The sequence below is a fragment of the Talaromyces stipitatus genome, genomic scaffold (assembly GCF_000003125.1).
Source record: "Talaromyces stipitatus ATCC 10500 scf_1105507295523 genomic scaffold, whole genome shotgun sequence".
NCBI classification, from domain to species: Eukaryota; Fungi; Ascomycota; class Eurotiomycetes; order Eurotiales; family Trichocomaceae; genus Talaromyces; species Talaromyces stipitatus.
This window is the reverse complement of record NW_002990113.1, coordinates 4163792-4180427: the sequence shown is the minus strand read 5'-3', so window position 1 is coordinate 4180427 and position 16636 is coordinate 4163792. Positions and strand designations below refer to the sequence as shown.

At 47.1% G+C, this 16636-nt stretch overlaps 5 protein-coding genes across 5 annotated transcripts, besides 7 other annotated features; 2 read left to right on the top strand and 3 right to left on the bottom strand.

The window, feature by feature from the left end:
- Positions 1 to 1340: 1340 nt before the first annotated feature.
- TSTA_074800 (uncharacterized protein) lies at positions 1341 to 3332 on the top strand (the record flags this gene model as incomplete). The annotated part of the gene is made up of 3 exons (XM_002341447.1): positions 1341 to 1983; positions 2033 to 2664; positions 2883 to 3332. The coding sequence occupies 3 exons, from the start codon at positions 1341 to 1343 to the stop codon at positions 3048 to 3050; spliced, it is 1443 nt and encodes a 480-aa protein (XP_002341488.1). The 3' UTR covers positions 3051 to 3332.
- Positions 2734 to 2922: a mobile genetic element.
- Positions 3333 to 3708: 376 nt separating the features above from the next.
- TSTA_074790 (homeobox transcription factor, putative) lies at positions 3709 to 7004 on the bottom strand. The gene is made up of 2 exons (XM_002341446.1): positions 6257 to 7004; positions 3709 to 6189 (listed from the first exon to the last, which is right to left on the bottom strand). Exons 1-2 carry the CDS (start codon positions 6578 to 6580, stop codon positions 4336 to 4338), a joined length of 2178 nt encoding a protein of 725 aa, XP_002341487.1. The 5' UTR covers positions 6581 to 7004; the 3' UTR covers positions 3709 to 4335.
- Positions 6993 to 7017: a microsatellite.
- Positions 7018 to 7121: 104 nt separating this feature from the next.
- Positions 7122 to 7142: a microsatellite.
- A 53-nt stretch (positions 7143 to 7195) lies between these two features.
- Positions 7196 to 7223: a microsatellite.
- Positions 7224 to 11854: 4631 nt separating this feature from the next.
- Positions 11855 to 13134, bottom strand: TSTA_074780 (glycerol-3-phosphate phosphatase (GppA), putative). The gene is made up of 4 exons (XM_002341445.1): positions 13009 to 13134; positions 12897 to 12918; positions 12731 to 12840; positions 11855 to 12679 (listed from the first exon to the last, which is right to left on the bottom strand). Exons 1-4 carry the CDS (start codon positions 13109 to 13111, stop codon positions 12177 to 12179), a joined length of 738 nt encoding a protein of 245 aa, XP_002341486.1. The 5' UTR covers positions 13112 to 13134; the 3' UTR covers positions 11855 to 12176.
- A 197-nt stretch (positions 13135 to 13331) lies between these two features.
- TSTA_074770 (GTP binding protein, putative) lies at positions 13332 to 15614 on the top strand. The gene is made up of 3 exons (XM_002341444.1): positions 13332 to 13365; positions 13425 to 13519; positions 13583 to 15614. Exons 1-3 carry the CDS (start codon positions 13353 to 13355, stop codon positions 15134 to 15136), a joined length of 1662 nt encoding a protein of 553 aa, XP_002341485.1. The 5' UTR covers positions 13332 to 13352; the 3' UTR covers positions 15137 to 15614.
- Positions 13769 to 13861: a microsatellite.
- Positions 13914 to 13978: a microsatellite.
- TSTA_074760 (CBF/NF-Y family transcription factor, putative) lies at positions 15342 to 16523 on the bottom strand (the record flags this gene model as incomplete). Its single annotated transcript, XM_002341443.1, has 3 exons — positions 16187 to 16523; positions 15996 to 16129; positions 15342 to 15924 (listed from the first exon to the last, which is right to left on the bottom strand). The coding sequence occupies exons 1-3, from the start codon at positions 16322 to 16324 to the stop codon at positions 15342 to 15344; spliced, it is 855 nt and encodes a 284-aa protein (XP_002341484.1). The 5' UTR covers positions 16325 to 16523.
- Positions 15460 to 15563: a sequence feature (GA-rich).
- Positions 16524 to 16636: the final 113 nt, after the last annotated feature.

Genomic DNA, 16636 nt, shown 5'->3' with positions numbered 1-16636 from the left:
CCGTCTGTATGCTGTTTGTTGTTTCCATTTGATTCTGGTGGATCAGGATCCGCTCTTAGTAACCTATATATTCTAGCTGCAGAATCAATCGAGGATCGTCCCAGAATGGATAGATGGTTTTGCGGCTGACCGTGTCAAAAATTTCTGGCTTGAGTGACTCAATGCAGTGAATAAGGTGTTTGCTGATAAGGAACTGGTTATGCAGAAAGGATTTATAGGAACAAACCCAGTCGACTGGGTTAGGGTGGTGCTCTGTCAACTTCTCTGGTTGAATTACTTTGCATGTCTCTTTCTTCCATTGCTTCTTGAATGCCTCTCGCCATTGAGCTTTGAATATGCGTAGGGCTTCATGGATAAGATCCATGATAATATAGCATGTCCATATCCATATCCGTTGAATTTTAAGAGCACAGATATATTCGCGGATACTATCCATGGATATATCCATATCCGCGTATCCATGGAGAGCCCTAGAATCCATACTCAGGGTACCCCTGGCCCCTGTATGTTTAATTATAAGGTAAAGTGGACAAAAACATATGATATAATAGTGCCCTCAATTATCGTTCTCAATTCTCAGTTACTAGTATTAGTCTATCAACAGCCTTTGCTTTTGTTATCATTCCCTGACAGGATCAATGTTTAAGGTCTTCCTTACTATACAGCTTTCCTCCAGCCTCAGACTCTCAGCCTTGTTCCTTATATATCCTAATCGTATGCGCACTTAGTTTAATGTTGCAGAGTACCTACTAATCCTGCCATTACATTTTACCCAGATTAGACTAGAGCTTCCATGTGCATTCAAGAAATTTTGTGGAATCAGCATGTTGAAATGCAGTTGCTGTTCCTCTGCGCCACCCATGATAACAGTCACAGCAAACTCTTAGCAGTACAGGGATGCTTAGAGGGATGCCTAGAGGGGTGCTCTCATGACTCGGATCCGCAATATATTCCATGGGCTGCGCCTTCTTGTTTGGCTGTGACGCCTTAGAGATATGTGAAAGTGGCTGCACAATGGCGGCTACACAGCCTGATGGCACATGGCACATCCAAGTTGTAGGCAAGGCATCCCTCTGCGTCCCCCAAGACATTTTGAATTTACTCGAGAGATACGCCTCGCTACCTGTATATATAACCATGATGTTGTCTAGAAAATCTTCAGGTAAGGCAATTAATCTGAGTATACTTCTACCCGAATTATGGCTGCATCAAATGATAGACACTTGTGCAACGGAATCCCTGTCGACCACCGGCTAAAAAGATTTCTGCCCAGCGCGAAGCAGAAGCATTCGCACGGAATCGGCAAACATGTAGATATAGTCGAGACATTTGGCAACACCATGGTCCGCGATAACAGGACCACTCCTAGTAAGCAGGAAGTCGGTTTCGCCGCATGGCTCGCGAAACCAGACATGACAGGTGGTCTGGTCATTGCGCTCCAACAACCGGCCAAGTCCCAAGTCTTCACTGCTGACGTGGAGTGGGTTCGAGACCAATGTGATACCCTGGCCTACCTGGACAAGTCGCTCACCTTCCTGAATGGCCCTGGAGGCCTAACAACAACGAGCGTGTTCGATGCGTTCCCATTCATTACCAAGCAGATCTCCTCGAACGAACTATCCCACGAATCGAAACATGCATATAACACATTTCTCTCCATGGTAGAGGCAAAACGGCCCGAGGTTCTTTTCGCGTGCTGGCAAGTCCGTGATCGGGATGATCTCTCCTTTTCTGGGAAAGGGGTTGGGAAGACTAGTTTTATACATAGCTTGAGGTGCTTAAATGGTCACGTTGTCCGCGTCGTAAACGGATTCCATCCTAGCTATGTGGCCAATTACTGCCCAAATGAAAGCTGCTTCCGGAGACTCTTCGCTGTGGAGCTGTGCAAGGCGCTGTGCGAGCTGCATACAGCTTGGCAGGAAGATAACTGGATGAATGACCTTAGGGAAAAGTGCCGAAAAAGGACTCTTCAATTAATGAGAGGTACGTATCGCGGTCAATCGTGGTGGTGCATACTAAAGACTTCTTACAGAGAATGGTAGAGATGGCGAGCACTCCAACACGGAATCCGGTCGCCAGCCTCGACGAATCGAGATAGATAAGACTGCTAAGAAATACAAGGCATACACCAAATCATTTGACAAAGGCTTAAAGAGTCTCAAACAGATTTTTGACCACATGGCATCCTCAGCGTACACATATCAAAATTCGTGGGATCTCTATAAATTTTTTGTCTTCGACCAGGATACATCCGAAGGCATCTGTGATGCTCTCCTAGCCGTGACCGAGGCGATGAGGCAATTCGAAGCTGGAAATCTAATGCCGGAGCCTGGGCTTGTAGAGCTAGGAAAGCACATCAGCCACCAGACGCTCAAGTTCGTCAAAGACGATATCCCAGATCTGTTGCAATGTCCCCGGGGCTTAAACAAGAATCTGTGGAGCCGCCGATATCTGGCGAGTACGTCTCGAGGACTGAAGCTTAATATAGAAAAGATCACAATACGGTTTATTGAGGATTTAACGAAGTCTTTTTCGGAGTCTTCGACGGGATGGACGTATCATCCGGACCTTGTGCACGACGCCTTCAAGGAACTTGCTATTGACTTCGAGGATGCTTTAGGCGGGGAGTACGATGACTATCAAAAGACCGCAGCTGCAAATGATGTCGCTATCTTAAGCGCATCCTTTTACACGCTATCGATTTCGAACTCTCAACCAGCAGCACTGGCTGCGAACACAACGCCGTCAAGACATTCTTCCAGCGACGGCTGTTTTAATTGCCGTCAACCCGGTCACTGGTCCAGCGAGTGCCCGTACAAAAAGAAAGGAGACACCACGCCATCTAAATCTCCTTCGAACATGAGCTGCTACAACTGTGGTAGAATGGGTCACTGGAGCAGCAACTGTCCAACCCCCAAAAATGGAAGAGTAACGCCACCAAGACCAGTAGCATCGTCCCCGAGCGGGAACTGCTACACTTGCGGCCAAATAGGCCACTCGTCCAATGGCTGTCCGAGCACGACACCTTTACGGACTCCTTCAGGGGATAAATGCTTCAGCTGTGGCCAGGTGGGCCACTGGACTAGAAACTGTCCACGGCAGAGGCCGGTTAATGCGACGCCGTCGAGAATTACGTCTAGAGACAAATGTTTTTCCTGCGGTAAAATAGGCCACTGGTCTAACGATTGCCCAACGCGTAGGAACCGATGAAGGCGTCCTCTTAGACACGATGGAAGTGGAGATGAGCAAAGCGGCGCGTGCAGTGTACAATGATTCAATTGAAAGTCAAACACCGAACGAAAGAGAATCATGCTATGGTAACGAGTCCCCTATGTCAACATATTGTTTTATCTTAGCTCAGTTATTGTTTTGGTCAGTCTAAATTATAGTTCCTTCTATCTCGATCACTTGCCATTTCAAATTTCAGATCAAAGATGCATTGTTTATCAGTTGGATAAGAAGTATAACTATTGCACATGGCCGGTAAATGTAATTGTATCCTCATGGCGGCTGCTGATTGAGCGATATTATCAACAAGGCTGTATTGCTACGTACACGCACCATACTTATGCTCTACAGTGTACTTCAACTTAAGACTTAAATCTGCTGAATACAATAGTAATATTTATTATAATAAATCCATTGGGAACCCCAAGCCAACAAAGGAAATAAGGTATGTATAGTCATCTAGGTATGTAGCATGAAACTCAAACGCGAAATGATATATGGATGGGTATTTCATATTGCTAACAAGGTCAAGGAAGCGGACAAGTGGTGTCCCAATGCATTTTCCAAGGGTTGCTTTCTTCTCTCCTTTCCTCATATAAAATTACTATCTAGCACTTGCGCACGTTCCTTTCTCTAATCAACAATTGAATCAAAACGCTAATGGAAACGGCAGCGCAGAAAGATGCAAAGAAAAAATAATGCCACAGAGTCGTGTGTAGTCCACTAATGACAACCCGTTCTTGGGTATAAGAATGACAGAAAGCAAAATGACACTGTTCGCCAGTACCCCTTCCTGCTTGATGATGTATATGATCAGAGTTGCGCAGAATCGAGAGGAAAGAAAGAGAGAGGGGGGAAAAAATCAATCAGTATGTGTAGAAACAGACCCGATGAACAGACCCGATGAACAGACCCGATGAAATACAAAATGAGTCCCAAGTATATGCACCTCCATTCCAAAAAGTATAAAAGATTGTACAAAGTCCATCATTATTTTCCAAGAAAAAAGAGAAAAAGAGAGAAAAGAATACAAAGTCAAAAGACGGAGGGAGAACGAAGTATTAAATATTATAGGTAGTAGCGTAATTAACGTGATCAAATAAACGCTCAAAAATCGCTTGGTGTCTGATTAGAGAACGTATAATTCTTGGGTATCTGAGGTGCCAATTGTTGCGCCACGTTTCGGTGGGCTTCTTGCTGCTTCGGAAATTCGTGGATGTGGAATTGTGTCATACCGTTCGAGTTTTGTTCTTCACTCACTGTCATCATGCTGGCTGGAGGTGTCGCGGATGCTTTCGTCGATCCATAAAGGGAGGAGCCGTCTTCACCACTTAACGCCCATTCCGTATCTTGCTGTTCGTCATCATCTTGCTCGTAAATATAAATAGGAGGCTGCGGCTGCTGCTGTTGAGATTGCATGCTGGATGGAAACAAGGACGTATCGGGGGTCGACACAGCCCAACTCACTCCCGTCAATGGCTCGCTCGTAATCGGCGAATAGTCCGTGAACGAACCATACTGAGGAGGTGCTGACAAGGGCGGTGGCATATTCTGATACTGCATTGCTGAAAACATGTCCATTGTCATGGGCGTCTCGGGTGGTGATGCAACGTTTATCTGCATAGGCTGGGTGACGGGAAAAATACTGTGGGAGTCAGTTAGATGCTGAGTGGAGAAACTCATTTGTGTATCGTTTGTTGTTGCCGGCAGCATTTGTTGCATATCCTCTGGAGTAAGCGGAGTTGGAGGTGCCAAATTCCCCACAGACGCAGACGAGTGAAGCCTGTGCTTCTGTCTTGAATCCGAGCCAGCATTTGCTGCCGCCGTCGCCGCCTCTGCAAAACTCGAATAACCCAGGGGCGAACGCTGAGTGGCTGACAGCTTGCGGACACCGGCATAACGCGAGCCCAAAGTATGGGAAGATTTAGCATGTCGTATAGTATGAGGAGCCCCATAGCTTGCCATCCTTGCATTTGGCGACACAATTGACGGGTTGGTCGCCAGCCGATGATGAGCAGTACCGATAGCAGCGGGCCTGGGCCGTTTACGACGAGCAGCCAGATCCAGTTCTTTCTCAGGGTGCCGCCACATGGAAGATTGTAAGTTGCCAGACAGAGGGGCTGTATTGATGCCGATTCCGTTTATAGTATCAGCAAGTTCTTCTGAGGCTGAGGGCCGCCTCGATGAAGAGGCCGAAGGCGGTTGGAGCGAGGAAAATGATAGCGATCCATACATGGGATCTGAAGCATGTATCTCCGCCCTTACGTGTAGCTGAGGATTCCAAAGTTGTTGTGCACGTGAAGTCATGCTACTAAAGCCCTGCGGTCCAGATACATCCGGGGACGAGTTATTCAGTTGAGGTACTTCAGAGGAGAACGGAACGCTACTGAGGCTCCCAAACTCGTACCCGTCTTCGGGACTCTGTGACGGCGTCCAAACAATCGGTGAATCTCTGCTGCTGCCCCACTCCGAAAATGTAGAGTTCGCAGAGGTCTGCGGAGTGTTATTTGTGCTGGAAACGGAAATGTTTGATTGCTGCACATCGTAAGCCATGTCAACCGTTGATCCCACGACAAAGGGCCCATCAGAGGGTCCAGTGTACCGGGCACGAGCGGCCTCTGCAGCGCTGATAGCCCTTTGCAAGGAAGCGTATGTTTTCTCTTGAGCAAGATCACTCCTGGTCTTCTGATGTTTTGGCCGTGATGTCGATGAGGGGTCAGAATCCTGGGGTCGTTCTTTATGCGATGCTTGTGTCGGAGTCGGAGATTTTGTGGTACTGTTGCTATCCTCATCCTTCTGAATAGGGCTTTTCTGATCGCAATCGGGCAGTGCCTGGCCTGATTCCTCCTCTTTGATAGGTTTTGCTTGCTCATCTTTCTCTTTAGCCTCTCGTTGCATACGCTCAAACTCTTCCTGGCGCTTCTGTTGTTTAGCTTTGGCGCGTCGGTTCTGGAACCAGTTCTATTCAAACATAAGAAATCAGCATCAACCAATCTTAGATACGGACTGGAATCATAAGTAGACTAACCGCAACGCGAGGCAAGCTCAGGTTGGTCTGGACTGCCAGCTCACGTTTCTTGTTACTGTTCGGTTTGGGATGCGCCTGGAACTGAGCTTCGAGCGTGTCCACCTGTTCCTTGGTCAACCTCGGGCGAGAGAGGTTTTCGGCATATTCTTCGTAATCTTCCATTATTGGCATCTGAGCGTAATAGTCGGTCAAATCGTAAGCAGGGCGAGTCAACAGATAGCCATCCATGTTGTTTGTCATTGCAGGGTGGGCAATGCCGGACTGGTCCAGGGGAATTCCGGCATGGCCACCGTAAGGGTACGTAGGGTGATGTAAAAAGTTCATAATTGGTTATGCCGTCCTCCACTCTGACCAAGTATAGAGCCGAAGCCACCGCGGATTGGATCTGAACCACGATAAATGACCACGTAGAGGTTGTGCAGGCTGCGCGGCAGGCAGCTTGGACAGCGAGGTCTCTTATTGCATGAGCTTCCAGAAAACAGAGAGTTGCAGATATAAAACAAGGGTATCAATCGGCATAAAGATAGAGCGCAGAGACAGAGAAACGGTATATGCAGAACGAGTACCCAATATAGAACAAGGCCGGCAATATAAGTACCGAGAGGAGCAGTATTACGGAATATTAGAGGAATTTCGTAGAACCGAGAAAAAGTAAGATTGATTGAAGAAAAAGAAAATAAGGAGGGACTTGGAGTGTGGGAAAGTCGATAAGGATATTATTACCGTAGGGACAAACAAAAAAAAGAAAAGAAAAGAAAAGAGAGTGGTAAAAGAATATAACGACGGACCGATTGGAGGAGAGGGAGATATAGAGATAGAGAAAGGCGAAAGAACGAAGGTGAATGAATGAATGAGGAGGAGGAAAAGAGAGAGAGAGAGAGAGAGATGAATGAATCAACGGATATTCGGTGGATGAGCGAGCGGAAGGCGGCAATTGTGGAGGAGGAAGAAGAAGAAGAAGAAGGAGCGACCAGTGACAGTGCAAATCCACAGACAGGGAAAGTGCTCAGGGACTAAGCTTTAGCATAAAATCTAAGTGCATTTTGATACACTGGACGAAAGGTGGCACAGCCGTAATATTACGTAGTATTACCCACCGGCGTCTCTCGGGTTTCTTGTGCTATTGTACCGATGCAAGCAGCTGTCCAAAAAGTTGTCTAACTCGCTGGTAATAGCAATACGTACTGAGTCTACTGACACTATCCACGCCTGGAGAATATGGATTTTGTACGGAGGGTAGTTCTTCGAAGGAACGGAGTAGTGTGTGATCACAATCATCCGATCCAGGGCTCCTCATTGGCGCGGCCACGTCTCCAGGTACCCGGTACTAGGTATGACTAACTAACTGGGTACTAGTGCAGGTACTAGGTACTAGGTGCTAGGCAGTAAGTAGTAAGTACGCAGTAAAAGTAAAACTCCAGGTGAATCTCGAGTCTTTGTATGGACCGGCATTTAGACTCCGGGCTCCACTTGAGGAGACGACTGAATCAACTCTACGCTACGACAGACCTGGCAGTGGCCAAGATCAAAAGCAGTTGAAGAACGAGTAACAAAATAATCGAGATAAGATAAACCCAGCACAAAGAAGCAGAGCCCCAATCATATTCAACGATTGTACACTGATAGACCGACTGAGTCCGTTAAGTTACGGGTAATCAAAATTCACGTATTGAAAGCGGAACTAGTTACACGGATCAAGGGGTTAAAACTTTTCGAGTTAGTCAAATCACATGAAAAGGCCATCATCTAAATATCCACCGCCTTCAACATAGATACAACGAGATACTCTCCAATTGATCTGAGGTCTGCTAGACAGTCAATTCGGAGAATAGGGAATGAAAAGAGTAAAAAGGAGGATATTCAGGGACCAAGGGAAAACCGAAGCAAACTTACACGAGTCGGGCTTTCATGACCAGACAAACTATCCCTTCCCTTCCTGCAGGGTGATATGCAGGACATCTGCAGGTTTCACGCAAGAAGCAAGTTGGGATCTGTACGCTTCAAAAGCTAAGTCTGAAAAGTTGGTAGATACGCCCGAGGAAATGGTACAGGTTCGAAACCAGGTCTCCTGTTCTGCAAAGCATCTGCTTCGATGTACGTACTCCCTGATTCAGTAGTTACGGCTCAACGTACGAAGGCCGGGAACTCTTGTAGGTGATTCGCTATACGCAGGTATATCAGAATGCTACACAAAGAGTCCATCACGGGCCAGCCATCTTGACGATGCTTATGATGTCTCATTTCTATTCGGAGTTTTTATGTTGAATGCAGAAGAGATTTGCGGAGTGAGAGTATAGGGTAATACAAACTTACCCCTAATCCCAAAGTGTGGCTGAGCTGTCAAATCTAGATTGAGGCTGATGGCTTTGATTGGCTACAGGAGGCTGTACTGCATGGTTCCTGCATTAGCGCTGATCCACTATCAGGTCAAGCAGCCAATCTGCATGTGTCTGTGTCTTTTTTTAACAAACTCGGACATCATATGACCCGTGGTTAGTATTTCATGTTCAAGCCAGTACCATCACGTAAGAAATCGAGACGTTGATCGCTTTCATCTGTTCTATCTTGTTTGACGTCGTAGGAGTAAGAAAAAAGCGACAGCGGCTGTGTTACTGTGACTGACCGATTGTCAATCGAGCCTGTCAAAAGGTGAAATTGACCCATCCAATCATCCAAATGCAGTTGTACCTTTTGCCGTGCATAAACCCTGGATATAAAAAAAAATAAAATACATCTGTCTACTCCGTACCAACATCTCGGATATCCTCCGCAAGCCACTGCGAAGCTAAAGATCAATAGTCTATCAGATCAGTGTCGATCAACGGCAGAAGCAAGGACAAATGTCTTACCTTACCATACGCCAGCCAGTGTGCAACCTTTTTATTCAGATATGGAACATTCGAAACCTGTGACGCAGAAGATCTCCCGATAAACCCGTCGTAGACTCGTAGCTTGTGTCCAGTTCTTCAAGGGAAGTTCCCTTTTTATGGGATACGTAGTAAATACTCCGTATGAGGCTGGACCACGCCTAAATTAACTCAAAAATCAAGTCTATATACCTAGTCGACCTAAACCCTATACGGTTATTACTGTCGCTTTCTTACTTTTAGCTTCAGCCTTCCAGGCTGTCAACTGACATCAAGATTCACAAAAGGAGACTAAGTTGATGGTCACCGATTAACTATGCTTTAGCCTGAGCTACCCCGGCCACGAACGCTAGAGATTTGTCATTCCCCTAGAGCTCATCATGTTATGGCACTCGCGCTAAATCGAGGAACGATGATCCGTAGATCCCCCGTGTTTCGAGTGTGGTTTGCGCTGGATGGGTTCGGGCCTTCTGTCTGAAGTCTTTCGCAGTGGCTCTTATGCGGGCAGGGCCGTCAACGTACTCCGTAGCAGGTAACTTAACAAACAAGAGCAACGAGCAAAGGGATAGGCAAGGTACGCCGTACTATCGTACGCATGGCGTATGGAGTATTACAGGTAAATACGGTACTCGATACGGCGTACATACAAGTTACTCGTACAGACAGAGCTCGTCACAACGTCGGTCATACGTCCATCATCAATGCTCTGAATGCGACTGACGAGCAGCCCAATCCCAAATTGACTGACTCGCCGCTCCGTGACCACCTCTGAATCGTTCGCTATCGAGAGCCGCCCTACAAAGGATCGCCCCTATCACTGTGTGGAGCCTGAAATGTCCTGTCAATCAGAAAAAGGAAAAAGGGGAAAAAGCAAAGAGAGAAGCTCGAGCCATGCCACCAAATCCTCCCCGAATTTTGGATCTTTGGACCCGGCGGCCAATGCTGCATCCTGATTGATCAGTTGACGGTTTGCCTCAGGCATCGTGCTTGCGCATCACTCAAGTCACTGCATGCGTTGCAAATCATGATCACCATGTTAGTACGGCGCAATGGCCAGTACATCAAGATGAGGAAAAAGCAAAGATGGAGGATGATAGATGGCCTTATCCCAGTTTAGATCCTGAGCAGTGATCGCCATGGTCGATGACTGCGCAAAAAGAAAATATACCACGCCACCATCCCCAACGTTATCCCATCACCACGACGTACGATCGATACGGCCAGCTTTGAGCACATTCTTCTTGCCGTGGCCACCGTAGACTCAGGCTCTTGGGTTTGCACGCAAACCTTATCCAGGGAGTAGCAACTAGAATAGGTACATGTCTAGCATCTAGATAGCTGACATCGGCAAAGTACGGAGTACATTCCCTACTTAAACCCGAGATGCAGGTTTTAAGCCTGGAGATCACCCGTCTCCCTCCCTGCTTAAGCCCAAAGCATAGACCAACTGTCAACGACGACTCGGTGATCGTGATACCATAGGTGCTCCAGCTCCGTACATCCTGATCGTACCTAAACGGCTCTGCACCGTCAAATTGCCGTCGATTGTAGGTAGCTAAGAAAGTCCGTATACGGCTCCATCCTTCAGGATATACGAACCCGTGCGGAACCATTCGTACACAATGACCCCCTTACAGTGTTCGCCACAGAGATTCGTACCGAGTCTCCACACCGAGACCGAACCTGAGCCTAACGACCAGTCGTATCGGCCCAGCTTATTTACTTTTCCGAGTACGTGCGTCGATACGTAGCGTACACATATGATGATGCGCATGCGTCCTGCATCTGGCTGGATACGGACGCCAAACTGAGTGGCCCGCCATCTCTCCACTTTATTTTTCGGTCTCTATTTTTTACTCCTTTTTTTTCAGGTTCATCGAGCGAGATCAGGGGACAGCCAAGCCAGCAAACGTGAAATGATGGCCCGTGCATCCTTGCAGCAGTAAGGATGCAAACAAGTTACACACAGTTGAGCGAGCTAGCTCGGCAGTCGAAAATACTATCCGTCAACGAATCAAGCACTGCTGATGATATGAAAAACAACCAGGTGCGAATTGAGTGGCAGGTGAAGTCAATTCGATGCGAACCCCCCGATGGTATTCTCTCCGAGTCGAGGTCCCTGACTCTATAAGTTCATCATCGGAAGAGCCACAGTTGATCTAGATCTACACACGGATCGAGTGAACCTTTTCCGTGCCCAAGTTTGACGTTGCGAATATGAGCAGTCCCCTGTTTAGGTACCGTCTTGTTAGCATGCCTCTTTTGGAGACTGGAAGAGTACAGTACGCAGCGTTCTCCACAGCTGCACGTCAACTCTAACCATCACGCGCTCGTTGCTTGAGGATCAGCATCCATCATCATTCATTATCATCAGAAAACAGGGCGAATAGACTGAAGATCCATTTCCAGTTGTTGGACCAGAGCGGACCGTCAGTTTCCGAATGGACGGGGGCTCGCATGCAGCTGTCAAACACTTGGTGTGTTGTTCTGCTCGAGATGCAGACCAATTCACTCGCATGTGAGGCACCAAACGGAGGAAAATATGTTGCTACTTGTTGCGTCCATATTTTTGTCTCCTGAGTCGAGACATACCTAGGTAGTTGAGTAATCATTCAGGCAGGATCGATTAGGAAGGTGCAAAGTAGCCACTACACATGACATCACGTCACGTTCTACTTGAACCATCTCACTTTCTTCATTGATTGTTTCCTTTGGACCGAGCTGTCAATCGATCTCTGCACGTTCGCTGTTTGTTGCTGGGCTTGAGGCGTGTCGTAGCGTATCCATGGATGCCACCAAGTACTACGCACATCAATCTACGTGTGATGATGCCTAGTACCTGTCTAGGTAGGTACTGGATCTTAATGAACCGGTTGCCCACGACCTAAGGTCACGTACCACATCGTCTTTGTCATATTTCTTACATGTATGTATCGTTCTAATCTATTTGCAGACATGCCAACCTCGACGCAAAACAAACAACTTGTCATTCTTTTTTATTTCAGCGGAGTCATGGACCACTTGATTGCCATTCCTCCCACATGCGCTCGCCATCATGACTGGAGCGTGTCCCTGACTTCAATTTCCACCTTACCCCGCTGACTCCACGACTTGAATTGCACACTTCTCAAGTCCTTCACAATCCAATCCGCTCCCGCATCCTTGAGTTGCTGGATAGTATGTGTTGTCTCAAGAGCAAGGACCTTGAACCCAGCGGCTTTGCCAGCCTTGATGCCAGACGGAGCATCCTCGACGACCAGCATGTTGGTCGAGTCTGATGGAAAGCCCACATCCTCGCTGAGTTTCGAACGGCCGAGTTGGTAGCATTGCGGGTCGGGTTTACCTTGTTCTACATCCTCGGCCACGACAAGATGTTTTGGGTGGCCTAGTTTGAGAACTTCGAGCCAGCCGGTAACTAATGCTCGAGTTCCTGAGGTGACGACTGCCCACGGAGCATTGGCTTCAACTAGTTGATTGAGAAGATCTCGTGCTCCAGGTAATTCGGTAGCATCCTTGCCGTACTTTCGTGGCAGAGCCCCTTCAATCGCGCTGACATCTTTTCAGCGTTAACATGGTTGGTGGTCGAGTAGTAAGAAGGACAACATACACTTCCAATTGGCTTTGGTCTTATCGTAAAGAGCCAGAGTGTCAATGCTTCTCCTTCCATGGGAAGTAGCAAGGATGGCTTCCGGGTCTACGCCCAATTCTTTGCCTAGCCTATATAGCAAAAATGATGAGATCAGTTGACAAATATATACAGGTGCTGTACTAACTCTTGCCAATGCTTGACAATAGCTGAACACAGTCAAATGATCGTTGTTAGCTAAATCACGGCTATCAATCTCTTAAATGCCAATTCTCCATAAGCCTCGAAGATTTACATACCATCCGTAGAATCGATTATTGTCCCGTCAAAGTCAAACAAGAGGCCATCAAACGAGTGAATCTGTGAAGATCCCGTATAGGATCCGTGAGTTGTAGTAGCCATTGCGCTGTACAAGACACCTGTACAAGAGGGAGATCGAATTAAGAAATGTATGCCCCTCGGTGATGATACCACGGATGTCGGCGATAAGATGTTCCTTATCTTAACGTGGGTGAGATCTTGGCGCTCCACAATTGGTTGATTTGACCCAAGAAAAAAAATTAGTGTTGTCGGTGATAAGAGGGAATCTTTTTATTCAACCCTCTACGTCTATTTTGACATTGGAGAAGTTTTATAATTCAAGATGGTGAAGCTAGGTATGTCGAGTCGCTATGACTGATGTTTAGCAAGGATATTCAAGCTGATATATTCGCAGGTAAAAAGTCCAAGCGGACGCCCGTTCGACTGCGACACAAGATCGAAAAGGCCGGCGCTGCAAAGCAGAGGAAATTAAGAAAACAAGCTAAGAAGGTATATCTCAGGGCAGAAAAAGCTTCAAACCCGAACATAGTGCTGATATAAGTCTTTTTATAGGACCCGACATGGCGATCAAAGATCAAGAAAGATCCTGGCATTCCCAATTTATTCCCATACAAAGACAAGATCCTTGCAGAGATTGAAGAAAAGAAGCGACAAAAACAAGAAGAACAATTACGTATCCGTGAAGAGGCTCGGGAGCGTCGCAAAGCCGAAAAGAAAGCTGCCGGAATTGAAACTGCCGATGATGAGGACGAAGATGATGAAATCATTGATGATATTGACCTTGAAGATGAGGATGTTGATATTGATGGAATGGATGAAGATGGAGAGGATCAGAACCCCATGGCTGCGCTACTTGCGTCTGCGCGAGCCAGGGCTGCTGAATACGAGGAAGAAAATGAAGATGATGAGATGAGCTACGACGACGATGACGAGGACGAAGACGAAGACCGTATGGAGCAAGACGGCGAAGATGGAGGAGTCTCATTGTCTGGACAAGTTGATATTCCCACCATTTCGTCACAGGTGTCATCAAAGGAAAGTTCGCGCCGGGCATTTGACAAGGTCTTCAAACAGGTCGCGGCTGCAGCAGATGTCATTCTTTACGTACTCGATGCGCGAGACCCCGAAGGCACACGATCCAAGGACGTAGAGCGTGAAATCATGGCCGCAGAGGGAGGCTCAAAACGATTGATTCTCATCCTCAACAAGATCGACCTCGTACCCCCAGCCGTGCTCAAGGGATGGTTAATTCATCTCCGACGATATTTCCCCACTCTTCCTCTCAAGGCCTCTAACGGCGCACCCAATGCGCACAGCTTTGATCACAAACAATTGACGGTGAAAGGTACATCCGAGACATTATTCAAAGCACTCAAGTCATATTCGCAAACTTCTCAATTGAAACGAGCCATATCCGTCGGTGTCATTGGATATCCCAACGTCGGCAAATCGTCTGTTATCAATGCGCTCACAGCCCGTCTCAATCGAGGACGTAGCAATGCCTGCCCAACGGGAGCCGAAGCGGGCGTGACAACGAGTCTTCGAGAAGTCAAATTGGATAGCAAGTTGAAACTTATCGATTCACCCGGTATCGTCTTCCCGAATACATCGAGCAACAAATCCAAGAAAAAGAAAGAGAACGATGAAGCTCGTTTGGTGCTATTGAATGCTGTTCCTCCTAAACAAATCACCGATCCCGTTCCCGCCGTCAACCTCCTCCTCAAACGTCTATCGGCTAGCGAAACATTGTTCCAGAAAATGCTCAGTCTCTACGGTATCAATTCATTATTCCCGATGAACGGCGGAGACAAGACGACGGACTTCTTGATCCAGGTGGCTCGTAACCGTGGCCGGCTCGGTAAAGGAGGTGTCCCCAATGTACAAAGTGCAGCTATGGCTGTCATTACCGACTGGCGCGATGGGCGAATTCAGGGTTGGCTTGAACCGCCTGTTTTGGCTGTTGCGGGCGTCAATACTGCTGCCTCTTCTGACGCTGCAGCTGCAGGAGATAATGGTCCTTCTGCGGATGTCAAGGAGATTGTCACAGAATGGGCCAAGGAGTTCAATATTGAAGGGCTCTGGGGCAATGGTGAAAGTGACGAGTAAAAGATTCCCCTTGATTTGATTGAACGATTGGAATCATGGCGTAAAGGTGTTCTTATCATTTCTGTTAAATGGATATACTCATGATAGATAATTCCAAAAGCTTTCCCCTTTGTACCATAACCCCGATGCTATTAATAATACATCCGTCCTGTAGGCAAGACTAACCAATTTCCTGAACTCGGACTGAACTGGGGACGGCAGCTCATCAACCAAATCCCATAGTCGAGCGTAGCTGTGCTGCCGGCCCACTATCCTCGTCATCACTACCACTATCATCATAGTCTGCTTGCATCTTCCCATCCAAATCCTCAACACGATCAAGATCCTCTGCTTCTTGCGTTTCATCGTCTTCCTCTTCCTCCTCTTCAACTTCCTCGTCCTCGGCCTCCTCTTCTTCGACGTCATCTTCTTCAATCTCATCTTCGTCAACGTCTGTGTCATCATTTGGCGAGTTCTCGACTTTTTCGTTTCCGGCACTATCCCTCTTTATACGTTTATTTCCCTTGAGTGTGGACGACGGCGGCGTCGTCGTCGTGGCGTCTTTCTTCTCTTTCTGGACATCTCCAACTGCAGGAGGTACGACTGATACGTCGTCTCCATCTTTCGATTCAGTCTGCGTGGTAGCAGCTTTCCTATCCTTCAGAGCTTTCTTTTTGTCCGCGAGTGCTTCATTATGCGCATCTAATTCTCGTTCAAGCTGGTGTTTAAACGAGTCGAATTCCAGTTCTGATAGTGCGTTTAACACGTCTGATGGAGCAAGAGTGCGTTTGAGGGTGGCTTCATTTGCGCTAATCACCGGATTCAGTTAGTCATTCTGTTCTCTCGTCTTGAATAAGACAAACCCAAGTCTAGGACGTACTGAGAAGATAAATACGACACAAACACTGTAGCTGCCTTTTGAATAGCCAACAACGCATCCTTTTGGATCGCCGTGTCAGGTGGTAGTACGCTTTTTGCGAGTCGTTGCGTTACTGCACGTGGAAGAAGAAGGTCCTTGTTTTTGTCTATCAGCATATACTACACGTAGTTACAATAGAGGGAAGAAAATACCTCCACGCTGACACCATCCGATTGAGCTTTGATCTGCTGCTCTGTCATTTGTGTGCCTGCTGCTGCTGCGCTCGTAGGACTGCCGGCATCTTCATTATCGGTGGGTGGGATAGAGGATGTCGATTTTCGTGGTGGCATTATTGCCAGTCGCGCGTCTCGTCGCGCTCAAGATTTCGTACGAGATGGTAACAGAGACAGAATCCGAACTCAACACTCTGATCGGAGGACGATTTCTAATATACCGAAATTAGAATTCTTTATAAATACCTCAGGCAAGTAATTCGGGAAATAAGAAGCAAAGTGGGATAGACAAGTAAGTTTGACGCGAATTGGGCGCGGTGGATAATTATTTTAGATGGCCAGAAATAAGCACGTGGATGCGATAAGAGACCAAAAGGATAAATCAGCTGTAGCTCTCAAAAGATTACACTGATCACAACGATTTAAACA